Source organism: Diabrotica undecimpunctata, chromosome 1 (assembly GCF_040954645.1).
Source record: "Diabrotica undecimpunctata isolate CICGRU chromosome 1, icDiaUnde3, whole genome shotgun sequence".
NCBI classification, from domain to species: Eukaryota; Metazoa; Arthropoda; class Insecta; order Coleoptera; family Chrysomelidae; genus Diabrotica; species Diabrotica undecimpunctata.
Window position 1 is genome coordinate 155,313,738 of NC_092803.1, and position 22,104 is coordinate 155,335,841.

General features: G+C 35.3%; 1 protein-coding gene across 1 annotated transcript in view; it reads left to right on the top strand.

Annotated features, from left to right (window-relative positions):
- Positions 1-22,104, top strand: part of LOC140432408 (ATP-binding cassette sub-family G member 4) — a 108,914-nt gene that overhangs the window by 47,412 nt on the left and 39,398 nt on the right. Inside the window, exon 3 of the mRNA XM_072520286.1 lies at positions 18,121-18,266. Within this exon, the coding sequence (XP_072376387.1) occupies positions 18,121-18,266 (146 nt within the window). The remainder of the gene's footprint in view (positions 1-18,120; positions 18,267-22,104) is intronic.

Below are 22,104 nucleotides of genomic sequence, written 5' to 3' on the forward strand. Positions count from 1 at the left end.
GGTGACAAAAATTCAAATAGTTTTAGTCGGAGTAGTGAGCGTTGGAATTATAGATCTAAAAGACCTGAAAGCAAATTTGATGAGTTTTTCGAAATAATTCATGCATCCCAAATTGCTTTGTTTAAATTGTGCCTACATAGAAAGGTTAAAATGTAAATGAAAAACAGAAACACTTCACGTTTAAGGAAGCATCTAATATCTTTTCACAAAAAAGAATTACAAATATTTCTTTCTGAAAAACCAAAATTCTGGTTCCTAAAAAAAATGTTCCTACTACTTTATTTTGGTAAATTAATGTATTTATTAAGTAGATATCTCCTTAATTTAAAATAACTTCTTTTGATTATCATTGCTTTCTCACCCATTCTTTATTTTTTTAAGTTAGTTTTTTATATAAATGTAGAGCTAAGATTGTTAATAACATTTATGTTGCTTTAATAAGTGGAGATTATAGTTTGTTATCTTATAACCTAAAGAATATGTGCCCTTGATACTTGTATGTGGATTTTTGCCACGTACCAATCTTTTTTATGATTTCCATTTCATATATGGTGGAGGTCTATCAATACCTTTCTAGACAGAAAATGTTCTTTAAAATACAGTCCTGTTTATGTCACTAATTTGGTTTTTTTTGTGTTTTTACCATGTTTGATTGACTTTCGTGAGGCATCGTAGATAGCTGGGTTAGTTAGAGCATAGGCACGGATCGCTTAGATCGTGGCTTCAAACTCTTCTAGTAACGTTTAATAAATAGCAATAGGCTAATGGGTAACTGCAAGACTTGCAAGACTCTTGCTGCAAGACCAAGACCAAGACCAAGACCGGGAGTGCAATACCAAGACCAAGACCAGGTGTATTGGCGCAAGACCAAGACCAAGACTGTCTAAGTCTCGTCTTGTTCTTGCATTTGGGCAACACTAATTGCGACAGGTTTTAGGAGAATAATTACTAACCGCGTTATGGACTTCTGATATGCTTCTCATTTTATCTGATATCAAACTCATTTTTTAAATATTCGTATACGTGCACAAGTCAACGTCAAACAAGAAATAAATTACAACTGAAATAATTTAGTCACAAGTACACAAGTGCCACGCCCCCCGCCGTGACAATAAATATTGGGAAAACCCGCTTGTCCTGCTTGGGTGCAAATGTCCATCGCCGCTAATTACCTACCTACCTGCTTTACGCCGCGGTGTCGAAATTTCCTATAATAAAATTTGACCCTTCGATTACCCCAGGTACAAAGACAATTTGGTGTCGAAAGTTCGCCCGCCGCCCGAAGAAGATTAATAAAAAACTGATTTATTGAACAATAAAAAAATTAATAATTATTAAACAAATTTCTATAATTGCATCTCTGTTTAAACTTCTAATTTGAACATTGGACATTATTGCTTTCAAATAAATTAATATTTTAGTATTATTAACAATATCTGAATATGTGTTAAGATTATCTGCAAACAAAATTTGTTAATATTGAGTCGATAATGACATAGATAAAATAAAAAATTTATAACCTAGTCAGTTTTAAAAGTAATAGCTAATACCAAGGCTATTGAAAATTTGATCGTTAATGTCGGTTGATTTAATATAATACTTGATTTCGTGAGAAAACATTTTTATTATCTTTTCTAATAAAGATATCACAGATTATGATTTTGTGACGACATATTTCTGACAGTTACGATAATGACAATGTACTTACAGGTATGAAATAGAAAATAATTATACAAAAAATCATAAGGCCTCAATAGTTTAAGGAGCTGTAAAAGAGATTTGTAAAAAATACAATTCAAGTCTAAATAGGATAAAATGAAAGTTTTTATAGAAGGCATAATCAGGGCAAAACGCCAAATTCTACACAGATTATTAAAAGGAAACGATATCGACCTGGTCGCAATATATGAAACACATACATAAAACGAAGTCCAATTGAGCTCAAAAGGAAAAATCTTATTCTATGATTTGCTGAGTGCTACCTATAATAGAGCCTATGGTGTAGCAACAAATCTACGCATAAATACAAAGCATACAACCTTAATTTCCACTTCTACTAAGAACAATATCTACGAGGTAACTGTGAAAATCGACGATAACACAAAAGATAATATTTCAAGCCCCCCTGCTCTTACCTGGCTCACACTTGTCCTACGAACACCCAGACATACACGTATGGAATTTTAACAGTCACCATAAGATATGGAGTTACTCTTACAATGACAAAAATGGCCCGTTCCTTTTGGAGTGGTCAGAAGAACATGATATCCACCGCCTATTCGACGCCAAGGATAGAGGCACTTTTAGATCTGCAGCTTCGAATAGGGAGTATAACCCCGATCTTTGTTTTCTTGCCACTCACGATAAAAGCTAACCTTTACCAGCATTAAGAAAAGTCATGTCCTATTTCGGTCATAGCCAGCACTGCCCTATTGTGATCAAAATTGGCATTAACATTCCAGTTATAAGATTATTATCACTGCCCAGATGGAACTTCAGGAAAGTCAACTGACTTGCTTTCTCTAGTAATCTTGATAAATGCTTAGGTTGGATCCCACTAAAAAGCGTAAACTACGAGAGATTGACGGAATCGATAATAATATCAGCAAAAGCAGCAGTTTTTAAAGGGTACCGTAAAAGTATGTTTCTAGATTTTCTGAGGAGAGCATAAAATTGTAAGAAAAATTCTGTAAAAATGGAAAGCAGGAAATTGCAGAGGAACTACTTCATAGAATTGATACCGTTACGAGCGAGAAATTTACTGAGACAGTTAAAAATCTATTTTTTAAAAATTCGAATAAAGGTTTTAAAATAACTTAAACTTAAGCCTGGTCACGGTTGAGAAACGTAGGAGGCAGAAATCAACCCGACCGTCCACTTTTACGTACGTTTAGTACCACTAAGTCTAGTGGCGTCCCACATAATGTCTACCTTAAGGTTACACCATAATCGTTTACACATAATTAAAGTTAAAAAATAGCTCAAACTTTAAAATCCACTTGCCCACTTAAAACAGAGTATTCCAGCCCTTTCACCTGTAAAGAAATTGTGGAAACTCTTAATGAAATAAAAATAGGAAAGCCACTGGCTTTGATGGCGTTTATGATGAGTTTCTAAAGCTCACTGGCCCGTCTTCAAAGACGAGTGTAAAGCTTAGAACACGAAATAATATTCTGAAAAAGTTATGCAGTACCACATGGGTTTTCTCAGCGACTACACATAGATCGACAGTACTGAGACTCGTGTGTGTAGCTAACTAGCCCGCGCACCAAACGGGTTTACAAGTAAACCAGACTTTGCATATTATATCAGGCACAACCAAGGGCACGCCAACGTACTAGCTACTAGCACTGGACCACATAGTCTCCTCACATGCTCTCCAAGAACATGCTTTTGTCGGGAAGTATAAAAAATGTATCACCGGCAAAGTGATAAATAGTCTTCGCTTAAGAAACAACCCTTTAGACTCTGCAATAATTCTAATTGAAGAAACTTCAAGATAACTGACGTTGGCGAGATGAATGAAGGAAAAATCCGGAATATGTTATGTATTACAAGCAAGCTAGTAATTACAAGCAATCTAGTGGTAATCCGTGTGATTTCTTAGTCGCGACCAAAGAGTCAATTGAATATATTTGTCAACTAATTCCCATGTATTTTCCTTTGTGTATACACAAAACTCAACTGTAGTATAGCCATACGATAAATAAAAAAATAAGTAAATATGATAAAACACGAATATGATTTCAGTTATATAGTAACAAATATAAAAAAGTGTTATTTTATAAACAGATTTTATAAATAATAAATAGGCAAGCATTAGTATTAAACCCAGCCTGTGAGATTTGCACACTCCTAAGAATGACATTTGGCTGCTAATTGGGGCTAGCGGGATTAGCTTGTGTAAATCAAGTTCCAATGCTTCAGATCATTCTCCAATCCCCTTATCCCGTGCTATAGAGGCTTCAAATCAACAGAATGCTTGCCGTGTGGAAGCTCTAGGTACTTCCCCGAACTATGCAGGACAATTGCAATGCAAGCGTGAGACAATTTAGTCCCGCTATATCTGGGAACTTATCATAATAATAAAGAATCATGATCCTTTTCAACAGTAATTTTTTACCTCAATAAAACAATGGCGACAATATATTTTATTTCAGATTGAAGACATATCAATAAAGTTTATGAATTAAAAGCAATCGGATAAATCACAAAAGCGCTTAAAGTTTACAGGTTGAGACCTAAACTTGTTTCATCCTGACGTGTAATCTGCAACTGCAGCAGTTATTATTTAAGGCGATGTGGCATTATTAAAGGTGGTCATAAGAAACCTAAATTCTACCCAAATATTTTAAATTGAATATTGACACAACGAACAGAAAATTCTAAAAATAACTTTGGGATACAAATATCAAGCTCCAAGGAAAATCAAACAATCTATACGTCCCAAAAGAGTCATTCTCTATATCGACCAGCCACGTAAAATATAGATAAAGCCTCCCGTAGCTTATAATAAAGATTTGACGAACTAAATAGCAAAGAATGTCGTAAAGTCTATTTTTAAACCAACAAAGATGATAAAACAAAATCTAAGATCGGTCAAATATCTAAACTGCATTTTCTCTATTGTGGCGAAATTTATATTAGAACGATAAAGCGAAGTGTAAATATTTGTTTGACTGAATACAAGAGTAACGGTTCATTATGAAATAATCATCCATTGTAGACCACACAATGACAAAAAAACAACCAGAAAATTTTATTACAAAAAAAGGCACTTATGAGGACATTATAGATTTTAGATTATTAGTTTTAAAGGTTTTAGATTATTAGTACCGGTTTGAGACTGTGAGTCTGAGCCGTGAGACTAGCTGGTAAAGTTTTTAATCCCAACATAGCGCCTCCCCATAACTAATAGGAAACGCTCTAGGAATATAAGACAAATAGGACAATAGTACAGGTCAGAATATGTTTTAACCAAATAAATTTTATTATGGTATGATTATTTACATTTCCTGCAAAATATTTTACCTGATTTGTTACGACCAACTGTAGAAGGAATGTACAAGATTTTCTTGATATTGACTACGAAGACCACTGGATTGTTTTTTACGAATTGTGTGCTGAATTGATTAAAACAAAAAGTAATTTATAAAATTAATTAAGGTACCTATTAATTTGACTTTTATGACGAGAAAACGAAAAATTTTCAAATCGATTTTTTTTAGAAAACGGTGTATCTTAAAGACTTAAAGTATGAGTATTTTTAGTACTAGATTAGCTATAGTCCTGGGTGATATGAACGCGAAGCTGGGAAAAGAGCCAATATATGCAGAATCCTTTGGTAAGCATAGTTTACATGATATTATCAGCAACAACGGTATAAGAGTGGCACAGTTGGCAATGGCAAACAAACTAAGAGTTGATAAATTGCGTTAGGCTTTCACGGCCATCGTCTAACTTATTAAACTGTTTATTCGGGCTGTTGGGCCGTTGTCTTCTGTTGAGATTTGTTCTCGACGTTTCGCCAACACTAGGGGTTGGCATCTTCTGGAGATGTTGATGCTTCGCTTGTAAGCAGAAACTGACGACGCGTTGTACTACGGAGGCAATATTTATAATTCCCACTCGCCTCCCCTCCACTGGTTTCGGCTTGAGGGGGCGTGTCGTTGTTTATAGTAGCTTTTCTATCTCCGTGTTTGGCGGGAAGGGCGTTTGTGGATTTTAATACTGGTATCCATGTTTTGTTGATTTTTAGTCCTTCTTCTATCCTATTGAAATTGTTTGGGTGCTTGTATATTTCCACCGCTTCCCGATATAACCGTGGGTAGTACTGTGAAGTTTTGTCCAGCATCTGTGTTTCTTCAAATAGTATTCGATGTTCTCCGCTTCCCAAAGCGTGTTCGGCAACGGCAGATTTGTCGATATGTCCTAAACGACAATGGCTTTTATGTTCATTTATCCTGGTGTTGGTGTGTCTTTTTGTGGTTCCCACATATACCATTCCACATGTGCATGGTATTCGGTATACTCCGGCCGTTGCTAATGGGTCGCGTTTGTCTTTTACCGATCTTAAACAATCCTTGATCTTCTTTGTAGGTCTGAAGATGGTCTTTATGTTGGCTTTCTTGAGTATTCGCCCAATTCTGTCCGTTACCCCCGATATATAGGGCAAGAACGCTTTCCCTTTACATTCTGTTTCTTCGTCCCTTCTTCTAGATACGTTGTTCATCGCCTTGTGTATTTCTCTTCTGGTGTACCCATTAGAGGTGAGCGCTTTTTCAATATAAAGAAGTTCACTTTGGAGATGTTGTGGTTCACAAATTCTCTTCGCCCTCTCTGCCAAAGTTTTGATGATACCTTGTTTTTGGCTAGGATGATGATTTGAGTTCCTGTTTAGGTATCTGTCTGTGTGTGTAGGTTTTTGATACACTTTATGTCCTAAGTGACCTTCCTTTCGATTTACTAATACATCCAGGAACGCTAGTTGTTGAGCTTTTTCTGTTTCCATCGTAAATTGAATATTTGGATGTAGTGTATTTATATAAGCCAGGAAATCGTTTAGTTTTTCTGCTCCGTGACCCCAAATCACAAAGGTGTCATCAACGTATCTGAACCATACCCTAGGCTTGTATGCTGAGTCCATTATCTTCTTCTCTAAATGCTCCATGAAAAGGTTGGCTACGACCGGGCTTAGTGGGCTTCCCATTGCTACTCCATCCATCTGTTCATAAATTTGGTCTTCCCATGAAAAGTATGTGGTAGTTAGGCAAATACGGTATAATTCCACCATATCCTTGGAAACTAGTCCCTCAATTAAATTCAGAACGTCTTCTAGGGGGACTCTTGTAAATAGGGAAACCACATCAAAACTAACAAGAATGTCAGATTCCTGCAAAGTTATTCCTTTGATCTTCTCAATAAAATGGGCGGAGTCTTTTACAAAGGCATCGTTTTTTCCTATATGTGGTTGTAAAATATCGGCCAGATGTTTTGCAAGGCTGTAAGACGGAGATCCTATGGAGCTCACAATAGGGCGGAGAGGTACATCGTCTTTGTGTATTTTCGGCAAGCCATACAAGCGTGGTGGGACTGCTTCGCTGTTGCATATTCTTGGCTTTATCTCCTCTGGTATGGACGAAGATTTAATAAGTCTGTTGATTTTCCGTAGGGTGACTGCTGTGGGATCTTTTTTAAGTTTCTTATAAACCGCAGGATCTAGAAGATTTTGTATTTTCGTTTTGTAGTCGGCTGTCTTCATTACGATCGTGGCGTTTCCCTTGTCTGCTGGTAAAATTACAACATCTTTGTCTGCGTTTAACGATTTTATGGCACGTATTTCTTGGTGGCTCAAATTATTTTTCGGTGTCTTAGCTTTATGCAAAATTCTTGCTGATTCTGTCCTTATTTCTTCAGCTGCTTCGATTGGTAAGTTGCGGATCGCAGACTCTATATTAGCGATGATGTCTTCTTTGGGTATAACTTTAGGCACAATCGCAAAATTTCCCCCTTTGGCTAACAATGATGTTTCAGCTGAAGTTAAAACTTTATCTGAAAGATTGACCACTGTTCTTTCTGTGTTTTGTTTTGATTCTACCTCCTTATGTTTGGTTAAGCGTTCGTATTTGTTTTTCTGGCGTTCAGTGTTCCTTTCTAGTTCATTTTCCATTTTTCTGTAACAAATGGATTCAATTTTATTCCAATCTTCATATTTCAACCTGCTGCTCAAAACGTAAAACAAATCTAGAAGCTCCTTGTCAACCTTCGCCAAATTTCGTCTGGTGTCATGTATTCGTTCTCGTAATAGTGCTTTTTCCATGCGTGTATATATTCTATTGGCTTGACTTGTTCTGATGGATCGATTCGTTCGTAAGAAGTTCGGTAGTACCCCGTTGTCTCGACATCGTGATAGAAAAGCTAACGACGCAAGAAGTTGAGCTTTCTTCTTCCGTAGACAATCTAGTCTTCTGTAGTATGTAGTTACCTCCTCCCCGTAGAGGCGACTGATAAATTGCGTTAGGCTTTCACGGCCATCGTCTAACTTATTAAACTGTTTATTCGGGCTGTTGGGCCGTTGTCTTCTGTTGAGATTTGTTCTCGACGTTTCGCCAACACTAGGGGTTGGCATCTTCTGGAGATGTTGATGCTTCGCTTGTAAGCAGAAACTGACGACGCGTTGTACTACGGAGGCAATATTTATAATTCCCACTCGCCTCCCCTCCTTTGGGAGGGTGATGACACAAAGGTGATGACACCTTTGTGATTTGGGGTCACGGAGCAGAAAAACTAAACGATTTCCTGGCTTATATAAATACACTACATCCAAATATTCAATTTACGATGGAAACAGAAAAAGCTCAACAACTAGCGTTCCTGGATGTATTAGTAAATCGAAAGGAAGGTCACTTAGGACATAAAGTGTATCGAAAACCTACACACACAGACAGATACCTAAACAGGAACTCAAATCATCATCCTAGCCAAAAACAAGGTATCATCAAAACTTTGGCAGAGAGGGCGAAGAGAATTTGTGAACCACAACATCTCCAAAGTGAACTTCTTTATATTGAAAAAGCGCTCACCTCTAATGGGTACACCAGAAGAGAAATACACAAGGCGATGAACAACGTATCTAGAAGAAGGGACGAAGAAACAGAATGTAAAGGGAAAGCGTTCTTGCCCTATATATCGGGGGTAACGGACAGAATTGGGCGAATACTCAAGAAAGCCAACATAAAGACCATCTTCAGACCTACAAAGAAGATCAAGGATTGTTTAAGATCGGTAAAAGACAAACGCGACCCATTAGCAACGGCCGGAGTATACCGAATACCATGCACATGTGGAATGGTATATGTGGGAACCACAAAAAGACACACCAACACCAGGATAAATGAACATAAAAGCCATTGTCGTTTAGGACATATCGACAAATCTGCCGTTGCCGAACACGCTTTGGGAAGCGGAGAACATCGAATACTATTTGAAGAAACACAGATGCTGGACAAAACTTCACAGTACTACCCACGGTTATATCGGGAAGCGGTGGAAATATACAAGCACCCAAACAATTTCAATAGGATAGAAGAAGGACTAAAAATCAACAAAACATGGATACCAGTATTAAAATCCACAAACGCCCTTCCCGCCAAACACGGAGATAGAAAAGCTACTATAAACAACGACACGCCCCCTCAAGCCGAAACCAGTGGAGGGGAGGCGAGTGGGAATTATAAATATTGCCTCCGTAGTACAACGCGTCGTCAGTTTCTGCTTACAAGCGAAGCATCAACATCTCCAGAAGATGCCAACCCCTAGTGTTGGCGAAACGTCGAGAACAAATCTCAACAGAAGACAACGGCCCAACAGCCCGAATAAACAGTTTAATAAGTTAAACTAAGAGTTGTTGGTACGTGTTTCCCTCATAAAAATATTCATAAAGGAACCTTGATGATATCTGGTACTAATAAATTTAATCAAATAGATCACATATTAATATCTAAGCGATGGGTAACCTCCGTAACAGTTGTTAGAACTTATAGAGGCGCAAATTGCGATTCGGACCATTTCTTGGTTATATCGAAGATAAAACAAAGAATATCAATGAAAAGAAAAGAGAAAGGCACCAAACAAAGAAAATGGAATACATATATGTTTAAAAATCCTAAAAAGAAGAATGAGTACCAGCAGAAAATAAATGTAATATTAAATGGAAGAGGAGAATAAAACATTATTGAAGAAGAATGGAATATGATCCAAACGACAATTACAAATATGACAAAGGAAACATTAGGTGAAACCTCAAGCATAAAAAAACGAGGAATGGTTTGACCAAGATTGCCAACAAGTAATAAATAGCAAAAACATAGCTAGACAGAAATGTCTACAAAAAGATTCCCGATCGAATAGAAAGGCATATGAAGAAAATATGCAGAAGGAAAAAAAGAAAAATGTTGAGTAGAAAAATACAACAAATTACAGATTATAATAACAGAAGAGAGACTAGAAAATTTTACAAGGAAACCAAGCAATGCACCCAAAGATACATGACAAGATCAACAGTTTGCAAGGACAAAAATGGGGCAATTATCAGCGAGAAAGAGGAAATAATGGAAAGGTGGAAGGAGCATTTTCAAGAGCTAGTAAACCCAGAAAAAGAACAAAACAAATATGAAGAGATAATTCACCACACAGCAGAACAACTAGTTGAGCAACCAACATTGGAAGAAACGATAAATGTCATAAAACATCTAAATAATAACAAAGCCCCTGGCACAGATGGAATACCTGCAGAATTGATAAAGAATGGTGAACATGCGCTATGGAGGCGTATCCATAAACTAATCGACCGCATATGGACACTAGAAGTCATTACAGAAGATTGGAAAGTAGGAATCATACTTCCTATGTACAACGGGGGAGACAAACGACTCTGCAAAAATTATAGGGGCATATCAGTCTTAAATGTCATCTACAAGATATTAGGATAAGACAAGATAAGATTCCTGATATCTTGTCCTATAAGGACAAGATATCAGGAATTAAATACAGCCGCTTGGAATCGTTTTCGGAGGAGATTATTGGTGAATACCAATGTGGCTTCAGACCAAAGAGGTCAACTATGGACCAAATACATATGTTAAGAGGTATACATGAAAAATGTGTTGAATATAACATACCTATTTACAACTTTTATATCGATTTCAAACAGGCGTTTGATGGAGTAGATCGACAAAAAATGTTAAAGCAACTATCTATATTAGGGATACCCAAATAGGTTGGTTAAACTTATACGAATGACTCTGGAGGGTTCCAAAGCTATGGTGAGAATAGATAGAGATATGACGCAGGCCTTTGATATTGAAAATAGAGTTAGACAAGGGGATGCCTTATCAACAACACTTTTAAATCTAATTTTAGAAGCTGTTGTTGGAAAACTGGATATAAACGGCTGTATTAGTACAAGGTTTATGCAAATATACGCATATGCGGATGATGTTGCCATAATAAGCCGCAACAAAAGGGTATTAAGCGAAAAAGTTATAGAACTGAAACGAGAAGCTGCTACGTTTGGTCTATATATAAATGAAAGCAAAACAAAATATATGGAGTGCACAAAATCGAATGAACATGAAAATCTGAAGGTAGACAACCATTCCTACAAATATGCCTTCACTTTTCCCTACCTAGGCTCAATAATAAATGACAACAACAACATCAGTCAAGAAATACAAGCACGGATTCTTAGCGGTAATAAGTGCTTTTATGCATACAAAGACTTAATGAAAAGTAAGTTACTGAATCGTGAGTCTAAGCTGAGAATCTACAAAATAGTAATTAGACCAGTGGTCACATATGGATGTGAAACGTGGACCCTCTCAACCACTGATGAAAATGAACTGAGAATATTTGAGCGCAAAATACTAAGGAAGATATTTGGACCAACCCAATGCAGCGATGGTTCGTGAAGAATTAAAATGAACCACGAGCTGGATGAACTAATGCAGAGCGTAGATATTGTCAGATTTGTAAAGTCACAAAGACTAAACTGGCTTGGTCACCTAGAAAAAATGCCAGATAATGGAGCTGTAAAAGTAGTCCAGAGATGGAAGCCCCAAGGAAACAGAACAAGAGGAAGGCCCCGTAAAAGATGGATAGACGACGTAGAGAGGTTCTTAGGGACGGTGTTCTCTGTAGAGAGGTGGATCTTAAAACCATGAACATCAGGCAGTGGCGGAGGAAAGTATCCGACAGGGCAGAATGGAAGAACATTGTTAAGCAGGCCACGACTCACAAAGGGTTGTAGCGCCATTAGAAGAAGAAGAAGAAGAAGATTACCTGAAAATTTAATAGTCTAGTATCACAAATGCTTAAAGACAAAAAAGTTATGCCGTATATTATGTATAAGTTATTTAAAATAACCGTTAACCTACCCAAAACGGACGCCTATGAACGGTAATAAATCTCCAGTTTTCGTTTGTCGGGAGAGTTTCTCGACACTCTGTATATGTAAACTTCTAGAAGTAATTATCTTAATTTTTTTTAAATAGACAAATATAAATCGTGTTTATATTACCGCTGAACTAGAAAAATTGAAGAGCGTTCATAACAAACTCATTAACACTTTCTTTGATATATTATAGGAAATAACACAATTATGTCCCTTACTTACTAAGTTATTTTTAGTTTCCATGAATAAAACTTATTGTCGTTAATATATTTTTGTTTACCATATAAATATAAGTATAGTTTCCGTATGGTTGAACAAAGCTGATAAACAGAAATACAAAACATTCGAATGTGTTTATGCAAGTAGTGATGGCAATATTAAATTAATTTCAAGATTCGGTTCGATGACAAAATACAGATCAGAGTGTCTTTAAAATTTAATTCGATGAAACTTGGACAGCAAAAAGATACACAAAACCGATTGGTTTAACAGATTTATTGAGTCTCGAAATACTGTTAGTGTTATATAGTGTTATATTGTTAAAGTGTTATACTGTTATATAGGTGAGTGATAACACTCACCTACAATTACTGTCGAAACAGAAGAAAATAATATGGTGCCATTCCTCGACACTAATGTAACCAGACATTAGGATAATACAATAAGGTTGGATTGGTACAGAAAGAAAACATTCTCAGGTAGATATGTGCCTTTTCACTCTTATCATCCGGATGAACAGAAGATTAACATCATTAAAGATCTGAAAAACAGAATAAAAACTTTATGAGATTGTTACAAAAAATCACTATCCTAAAATGCTACTGAACAAACTGCTCTTTTAAGATATGCCAACGGCAAGAACACACCAAGAACAAGCATTAGAAGGAGAACCAGTAGAACTTTTCTATGGGAGATTGCCTTACATCAGGGATTTATCACCACAGATCACAAAGCTTTTCAGACAGTTTAACATAGTGATAGCAAATTCGGTGTATAAAAGATTAGGGACGTACTTCACTCACCTGACGGAAAGAGTTAAAAACTGGATAACTTCAATGTAGTGTATTCTATTCCATGTGGTTCCTGTTCGGAAGTGTATGTCGGTCAAACCAGCAAGAAACTATTAAAAAGAATAGCTTTGCACAAGAGTGATGTTGTAAGGAAACCCACAAGTACGGCTTTGTGGAATGGTTTCCAATGTGGAAGTACTTAAAAAGGTGGACAACTAATTCAAAAAAAATTTCATACAAATGTGCAACCCCCATAACTGTAGCTCTTCTATTAACTGTAAGAAAAATGTGGAAAACTTGAGTTGTATTTACTCATTTTTGCTTCAAGAAGACCTGACGGGACGTAACAGACTGGAATATGGAGGCAACTTATCATAACATACACAGATGACCTACCTGCACTTAAGAACAGATCTCATCTCCCGGGTGATTGTATATTTTTTTAAAAGTTTTTTTGCGGCTGTGGGTTCCATAGTTGTTGCATGAGGTGTAAATGTGAATATAACCTTATTACATGTGACATCGAGAGGTTGACAGAAGAATGACAAGATTTTCAACAAAAGAGAAAACAAATTCTTTTATTCCAATTCTTCCCCTTGAAGTGCCTTTGACATAAAGTTGTGGTTTTTGTTTGTTTTTTAGATGTTTTTGTGTTGTAATTGTAAAAATACCCTTATATGTTGTAATGTTGTTTTTATTTAAAAATTTTAAATTTTTTTTAACATATTTTAAGGCAATGTTCACTACAAGTTCAACATGCCATATTTGAATAAAGGCCTTGTTTGCCACTTTTCCTCCAGTTGGGAGATGCGATTGGTTTGTTTTTAAAATAACATCTTTAATTATGATATTGTAAAGAATGTTTTTCCATTACAGCAAGTTCTGATGAAGCCCAAAATTATGTGGCGAAAGCTTGACTTTTAATAAAAGACTTAAAAGCACCTGTTTTTTATTGTTTCCTTAGTATTGGGTTGTTCCCGGTTACCTTCAACCGTCTGTATATATATATATATATATATATATATATATATATATATATATATATATATATATATATATATATATATATATATATATATATATATATATATATATATATATATATATATATATATATATATATATATATATATGTACATCGTACTGGTTGTTAATTAAATACTCTCTTAGTATTGTACATCATTCTAAGAGTAAAAATCGTGATCGTAAGATAAGTTATACTCAAGATTCGGATCATTTAATTCATTTCACATATCCAAGTAAACGCGCTCTTCTAAATGAGTCAGACCCACCTCATTTAGTCAGATCCAATCTACTCATTACCACATGTCAGCAGTACAATATTTCTCGTGTGAAATAATTAAATAAAACAAATACTGATCAACGCTTTCCATTCGTCATCTTATCCTTCTACAAACGCGTGGCTTTGTTGTTATGAATTCTTTGACCTTTCATGTTGATAAGAGACAAAGGCAACTAGGACAATATTTATTTACTTATTCAGCATGGCACACATATAAAGTCGATGAGTATATTCCTAGTTTGATAATTCGAAATTTTGTACAAAACACCAGCTGACCCTTCGATTAAGTCGTGACCCCTAATTGATCAACTTGTTTTGTTTATAGATATCGGTGTGAATACAGTATTTGGTAATAGTACGAAATTCCACAGGAGTTTAATATTTTTATACAATATCTACGAGGAAAGTTGATAGAACTAAGGCACATTCTAATTTACTAATAAAATATTATTCTTAATATTTCTTCTTCTTATAGTATCATATAGTCATTGGATATTGGCGATCGTTCTGACTGAAACAATTTTTTTACAGATCTGATAATATTTTGAGATTTTGGGATAAAACCACACTTCGAAAGTTGTTATTTCATTACTGTCTGTTTCAGATAGGGACCAGACCTCCACTCTATATGGCAGTGTTTAAAGGGCATAACACTTAAGTAATAAAGTAATAAAAAAGGTTAATGAACTCACCCATGAGGGATGAGTGTTTAGCTAGGTCAATAGCTCAACACCGACTGATGATAGATATTATGGAAATACAGATGAGGTGGAAAGAAAAGCAAGTGGGACACTAGAAAGTAAAGTGCTGGAAGTTAAAGGATAAGGATTTGGCAAGAGTCTTTAAAATAAGAGTACTGAAAGAGCTTGAGAAAAAAATTACGGTAAATGACTGATGAGAAGTAAACAGTTAAGTTGTGTTTCGAGTGGGAGGGGAAGTGCTAGGAAAAGCATATGGTAACCCTGGAGATGAAGAAAATTCGTGGTGGAACCTATAAAGTGCAACAGAAGGTTAGAGAGAAGAAAGAGGCTAGAAACAGGTATGACAGCCCTAAAAGAGATGAAGGTGAGGATATATAGCAGTAGCTCCTGCTAAGGAAAGATCGTCTGCACAGCTCTATGAAGAGTAGGAAATACCATTGAGGATAAAAAAGTTATACAGCATTGCTAAAGCAAGAAATAAGTCATCAAAGGACTTGGCTCACGTTCGGCAGATTAAGGGTGCAGATGGAGGAGTGTTAAGAACAGATGTTAAAATAAAGCAAACATGGTAAGAGTACTTTAGAAAATTGCAAAATGAAACACACTAGAGGAGAGACAGAGGATGAGGGATTGCAAATGAAAATGTAATACCGGGGATAGCGAGAGATAAAGTTGTCGAGGCGTTAAATAGGATGAAGAATGGTAAGGCTGTACGACCTGATGGAATACCTGTGGAGGTTTGGAAAGCTCTAGGGGAGGAAGGGGTTGATATTGTGTGACAAATAATGAATGGGTTTTGATTGGCCAATGAAACGATTCTCTGTTTCTGACTGCAGAGCGGTCTCTGGCCCTAACTGAGACATAACTGTCTTGCTTGACCGATAAAACTACTCTCTTTTACTGACTGTAAAAAACGGCAGTTATTTCAAGAAAAGCTCTTTATTACCAGTTGACGCTACGTATGGCGATAATTAGCAAAGCAATCGGCAGTTTCAACGAAATCCACTAATTTTTCTATGCTTCATTGTTAGCATAGAAATGTTTCAATGTATGAATGAACAGTTTTTTGTTTGCAACAATGTATTAACAACCATTTATTGTTCAATAGCGTCTGTGCTTTTTTACGCGAAATCTTGGCTAACTATACGGGGAGAATTAAAACTAGTAAAAAGTCGCTTAATATTTTAACAATGTTTATATACAGTTTCGAAACTGCAACAACTTGATTGATTTTTTAAATGGTATCTTTAAAGATTAGAGATGCTCTTTGAAATAAAAGAAATAATAAAAATACTTTCTTTTAAGCATCGGTGTTTGATACACAACCTTTTAGTCAGTACGAAAGTACTGACGGTCTTTCATTTAAGTACGCGATCAAGTGTAGACATAGTACTATTACTGTTTCTATTACTGTACTACTATATCAAATCTGCATGAGCTGAAATATTTCCCACATCGTCTAATGTTACACGGTGTTTTATTATTTGATCCCATTAAACTCAGTTTGATAAGTCGTTTTATTAATTTTACTGATCCCATTTCCCCGTATACTATGTCAACTGTTTTGTAAATCAGTTATTACAGACGGCTATTATACAAAAATCTAATGACTCCTACAAGTACCTAAACAGTAAACTAGAGCTAAAAGTAGAGGAGTATGAAATTTAGTAGCCCCCTTTATTATTATTTTCCCCGCTAATAAAATATTTACAGTGCTAAATCCTTTATGCAACCAGCTTGTTTTCTTTATTGATCCTCATCTGTATTTTGCTGTTATTTCTGTATCACTACGGCACAATTTTGCTATTAAACTGCTATGTTCTACTTAAGTGACGCGTTAGTTGAAAACTCAAAATTATTCCATTTAATTAAGTGTTTCATGTTGATCATGTTAATTTATAAAGTTATATTTATCGACATTGAAATCATATACCGACCAAATAAAATCACTATAAACCTGTAAAATAATTACCATATTATTACCTCAGTTCAATGTTCTCGCGATTCTAGAAGGAATCTTTTCAGAAAAGAAGGTCTGACCAGAATTGTTACAAAAATGCATTGCTTCAAGGTCGTTTACATTTAATTTGTAGTGAAGGTCGTTCAACTTTTGCTTTTACTTTTATTTATTTAATACTGCATCTATTCCCAATCTTCATTTAATTTAATTTATAACAATCAATAAAAATAGTGTAGTAAATGATTATATCTGAAATAATTTCGATTTTATAAGGTGTTAAACTAAATTTATAATAAACAAATGTCTAGATATAACTAAGGATATAACCATGGACAATAAATAATATTATAGAAAAGGTTAAGTCGTATATATACTTAGGACAAAAAATCGAATTAACAAAGTTTAACTTAAGGGCTGATTTAAATAGAAGATGTTCCTTAGCATGGGCAGCATTCGACAGATTACAAACAGTATTTAAATTAAACTCACCAAATACTTTCTTCTTCTTCTTCCTCTTTGTAAGCAATTCTGCTTGTTCATTTGGCAGATTAAAACCTCTATAAAAGGTTGTCACTCCATCTTTTGCGCGTTCGTCCGATACTTCTTCCGCCGATTGGTGACTTATCTCTTGCTGTTTTGACGACAAGGGTCTCCCCCATTCTGCTTATTTGGTTATTCCATTCTTTTTCCTATTTAGTGTCTATTCGTTTATACACTGTACGTTACATTTTCTTTTAACGTCTTCACTTCTCTTTCGATCTCTCAACGTATTTCCTGTAATTCTTCTCAGTACTCTCATCTCTGCCGTTTTCAGTAGCGTTTGTGTTGTGGCTGTATCGGGTCTTGTTTCTGAGGCATGTGTCATTATTGGTCTTACACTGGCTCTATAAATTCTTGACTTCATCTCAGTGTTTATGTGTTTGTTCTGATACATTGTTATAAAGGCATCCTGCTAGTCTATTTGCTTTTTGTACTTGATCTCTCACTTCTTTGTCCGAGTCTCCATAGCTGGAAAGAGTAATTCCAAGGTATTTTATTTCCAATACTTGTTCAATAGTGGTAAGAGTCAGTAATGCAAAAGTAGGTCAGTAAGATCTACAAAATAAATACGATGGGACTTTCCTATCTTTCTTCTTAAAATATATTTGACTAAAAATGTGTGTAGTATTTGTTTATTTTTGTTATTTTATTTCCAGATTAACAATATTCTACAAACACTAAAACTTGAAGGTACAAAAAAAGTGAGAGCAGCTGGTCTTTCCGGTGGACAGAAGAAAAGGTTGTCAATAGCTTTAGAGTTAGTAAATAACCCAATGGTCATGTTTTTGGATGAACCAACCACGTAAGTACTCTTAGTACCTTAAAATTTTACATTTTTCGGGTTCCAATTTTTTTAAATAGCCGCTTCTTAAAACGCTTTTTAAAAATATTACATTTGTGGGTGTTATCAATCAAGTTATTCAAAGAAAATTTCTAAACAGGTCTTTGGGCGATCAAATATAATCAACTATTGAGGAAACATATTTCAGGATTTGCTACACTCCACTGTCTTCGATGAAATAGTCATGTAGTGAGGATGGCCGAAGATAGATTTGCAAGAAGTAGTCTAGACAATAACAAAATCAGGACAGAAGATCAAAAGAGAAACCATAAAAAATATAGGAGAGTAAAATTTCAGCAGCCTTATAACATCCAATATCCAATAAGGTGGAAATCTCTGAGAATTTCCAGATGACCTCTGAGGTTACCTTGCTTACGATGGTACCCCTTATGTAGTGTGAGTGTTTGTTTCAAACCATCTGATCCAAACCTATGGCGGCCGTGGGTGTTGTTCTCAAGGAATCTATGATGCTCAAATATGCATATTTTCATATTTGCCTACTTTGCTTTCGTTGTACTTTGATTTACTTTCTTCCATCAGATAAAAGATGCATAGAGGATGTCAGGTCTTACTTCCTGCTATAGGTATTCGCTTTGGGGTTTTATCCCCAAGTTTGACCAACCATCTGGCATAGCGTTTTTACTGCCTTATTAATCGTTTTGGATAGGTGGGTATACCCGGGAGCAGACATAAATTCTGATCATGTACCAGTTGTAGGTAATTTCAAAGTTAGAATGAAGAAGGTTACAAGTAGGTCGATGAAAAAGAATGATGTTAGAAAACTGAAAGATCCCAATATTCGACTGAAGTTGAGTAAAAACCTCAATACAAAGATGCTAAAATGCAGCAATGAAGAAACTATAGAGAAAAGTCTGACCATCATACAAACAACAGTGAGAGAAATAAAAGAACACCTGAAGAAAGATAAAAAGGAACGGAAATCGTGGATGACCGATGAAATACTTAAACTTATGGATCAGAGAAAAAAAAACAAAGAAAATCTCCAAGAATATAAGAGAATACATACCATCGCTAGAAGAAATATAAGAGAAGCCAAAGAGGAACAAACAGCAGAACAATTTCAAGAAATAAAGAAGTATTAGAGTCGATATGATAAATTCAATGTCCAACGAAAGGTGAAGAAAATAGCTGAAAAGTTGCCAAACGCAACAGCGGAAAAATAACAGATGATGAAGGTAATCTTGCCATAACCAAATAAGATAAAAATAAATTATGGGAAGAAACTTTTCCACAATCTTAGAACAATACAACAACCCACCATTGAAGAAAATTCAGGTCCCGAAATGCTATCAGAAGAAATACCAGCCGCCAGTCAAATGAAGGATGGAAAGGCACCGGGACTTGATGAAATTCCTGCAGAACTGCTGAAGCTATTAGATGCAGAACAAATAAAAATAACTGAAATATTTAATGAAATATACAAGGCAGAAAAAATACCAGTAGAATGGCTCAAAACGGAGTTCGTACCATTGCCCAAAAAAACAGGATGAGCTATCTGTTGTAAACGCCGTTGGTACGAGGGAACCCTTATTTAGCGTGCAGGTATTGTTTCCGAAATGTATAGATGTCAGCTGTGATATTTTTGCATGCATGATTGACTACAAGCATACTTTCGATAGAGTCAGGCATAAAGAAATAGTGGAAGTGCTGAAATGGACACGGATTGAAGAAAGAGACCTAAAAATAATAGCTAACCTGTATTGGAATCAATCAGCGGTGCTCCGAATAAATAGAGAATATACAGATCAGGTCAAAATCTTAAGGGCACTGAGACAGGGGTGCATAATTTCACCACTGATATTCAATCTGTACTCAGAGCACATTTTTTTGAGGAGTTCAATAACCTGTGGTATGCAGATGATACAATAGGGTTTTCCAATAACATAGAAGGACTGCAGAACTTAATGAACAAAATAGCGAAAACAAGTAGAACATATGGATTGGATATAAACACCAGCAAAACGAAGCTAATAATCATCAGCAAGGAAAACATAACTGGAGCAAATCTGTATGTGAACCAAATGAGAATTGAACGTGTCTCACAGTACAACTACTTGGGAACTATAATCAAAAGAAATTAAAGGTCGCATCGAAAAGGCAAAAAGTGTATTCTTGACTATGAGCTTTGTGTTCAAGAGCCATTACCTCACCTTGAAAACAAAAATAAGGCTCCTTTAATGTTACGTGTACTCAGTGCTTCTGAACGGAGTAAAAACATGGACATTGAAGGCGGAAACTCTATCAAAACTTTAGGCTTTTGAGCTATAGTTATACAGAAGGATCCTGAAGATACCATGGACAGACAAAATCACCAATATCTACTGAGTACTACTGTGGATGAACACAACCGCGGATTGTGTCAACATCGTGAAGGATCGTAAGCTGCAGTACTTGGGAAGTATAATGAAAAATCAAGGCAGATATGAGCTACTCAAATGCATTTTGCAAGGTAAGATTGAAGGAAAAAGGGCCCCAAGACGAAGAAGAATATCCTGGCTTGCTAACCTGAGAGCATGGTATAGAAAGACCTTAACACTATTCCGTATAGCAATCAACAAAGTCATCATAGCCAGAATGATCGCCAACGTTAGGAACGGACAGGTACTCTAAGAAGAATATCACCTCCGTTGAGAGTAGAACCTCTTTGCTAGCCCCTCTATTTATGAGGGAGTTTGTCATAGAGCTGTAGGCAGTACTACCAAACTCTCTCTTTATGTCAATAAAGACTGAGATTGCTGTCTCCTTTAAAATCTTCTATCTTGCTTGCACAAGTGATTGGGAACGATGCCAACCGAACTAGTTCAGAGTGTGGTAAAAAATCCATATTCATTATTTCCAAACTCTGGATTGAATAGAGCATCCTAAAAGAAGATGATAGTAGAGAGTAAATAGGATGAAAAAAAATAAAATAATATAAAATGTTATCCAAAATTACCACAAAAACCATTTAAAATTACCATGTAAAATTTTTTAATGTAATACAAAAAATAAAAACAACAGTAATTATGTAGCTAATTAATTAGTAGGAACGTTGGAAAATTAATCACAATATAATTTATTAATTACAAATGATATAGCGAGTAATTAATAATTAACTAATAATAACTAATTAACTAATGCTACTTTTTAGGTACATAAGTACAAAGTTTTTTACTGGGATAAACCGTTTTTAATAATAAAAAAAAATGTTTTCCTCAACTTTGAACAAGTATAGAAAAATCATCGAAACATTGACCGAAATTAGTTCTAACAACAAAAGTCATCGTTTTTTCATCAACCTTGGCCTTTGAACATTCTTATCGAAATCTTTATCACCCACCAATGTATACACCGTTTAATTAGCGTACATGAAGAACGAAATTCTTTTGCAAACAGACCAAAACGAAAACCATTTATCATAGTTCCGATTAAGTAAAATAACTCTCGTGGGAGAGTAAATAGTGATATTGACTTTATATATCTTTTAATATTAATATGAGTAATTAAAACAGATGCATTTAAATGTAAATATTTAACTATGTTAACTTAGTAAACTGTTAAATTGTTAAGAAATATTTTTAATCAAGAATGAAAGGCCTACTATAAAACAACTCTTACAAAAACAAAGAACACAATTCATAGATAAAATAAATAAAAAATAAAAAACATTTTCCAGCAACAAGAAAAGTCAACGAAAGAAATAAATCACAAAAGTATCATACCTCAATTCATTTAAAAATAACTAAAAAGAAAAAATAAAACAAATTACAAATGGTGAATACCAGTCTTTAAAATTAAT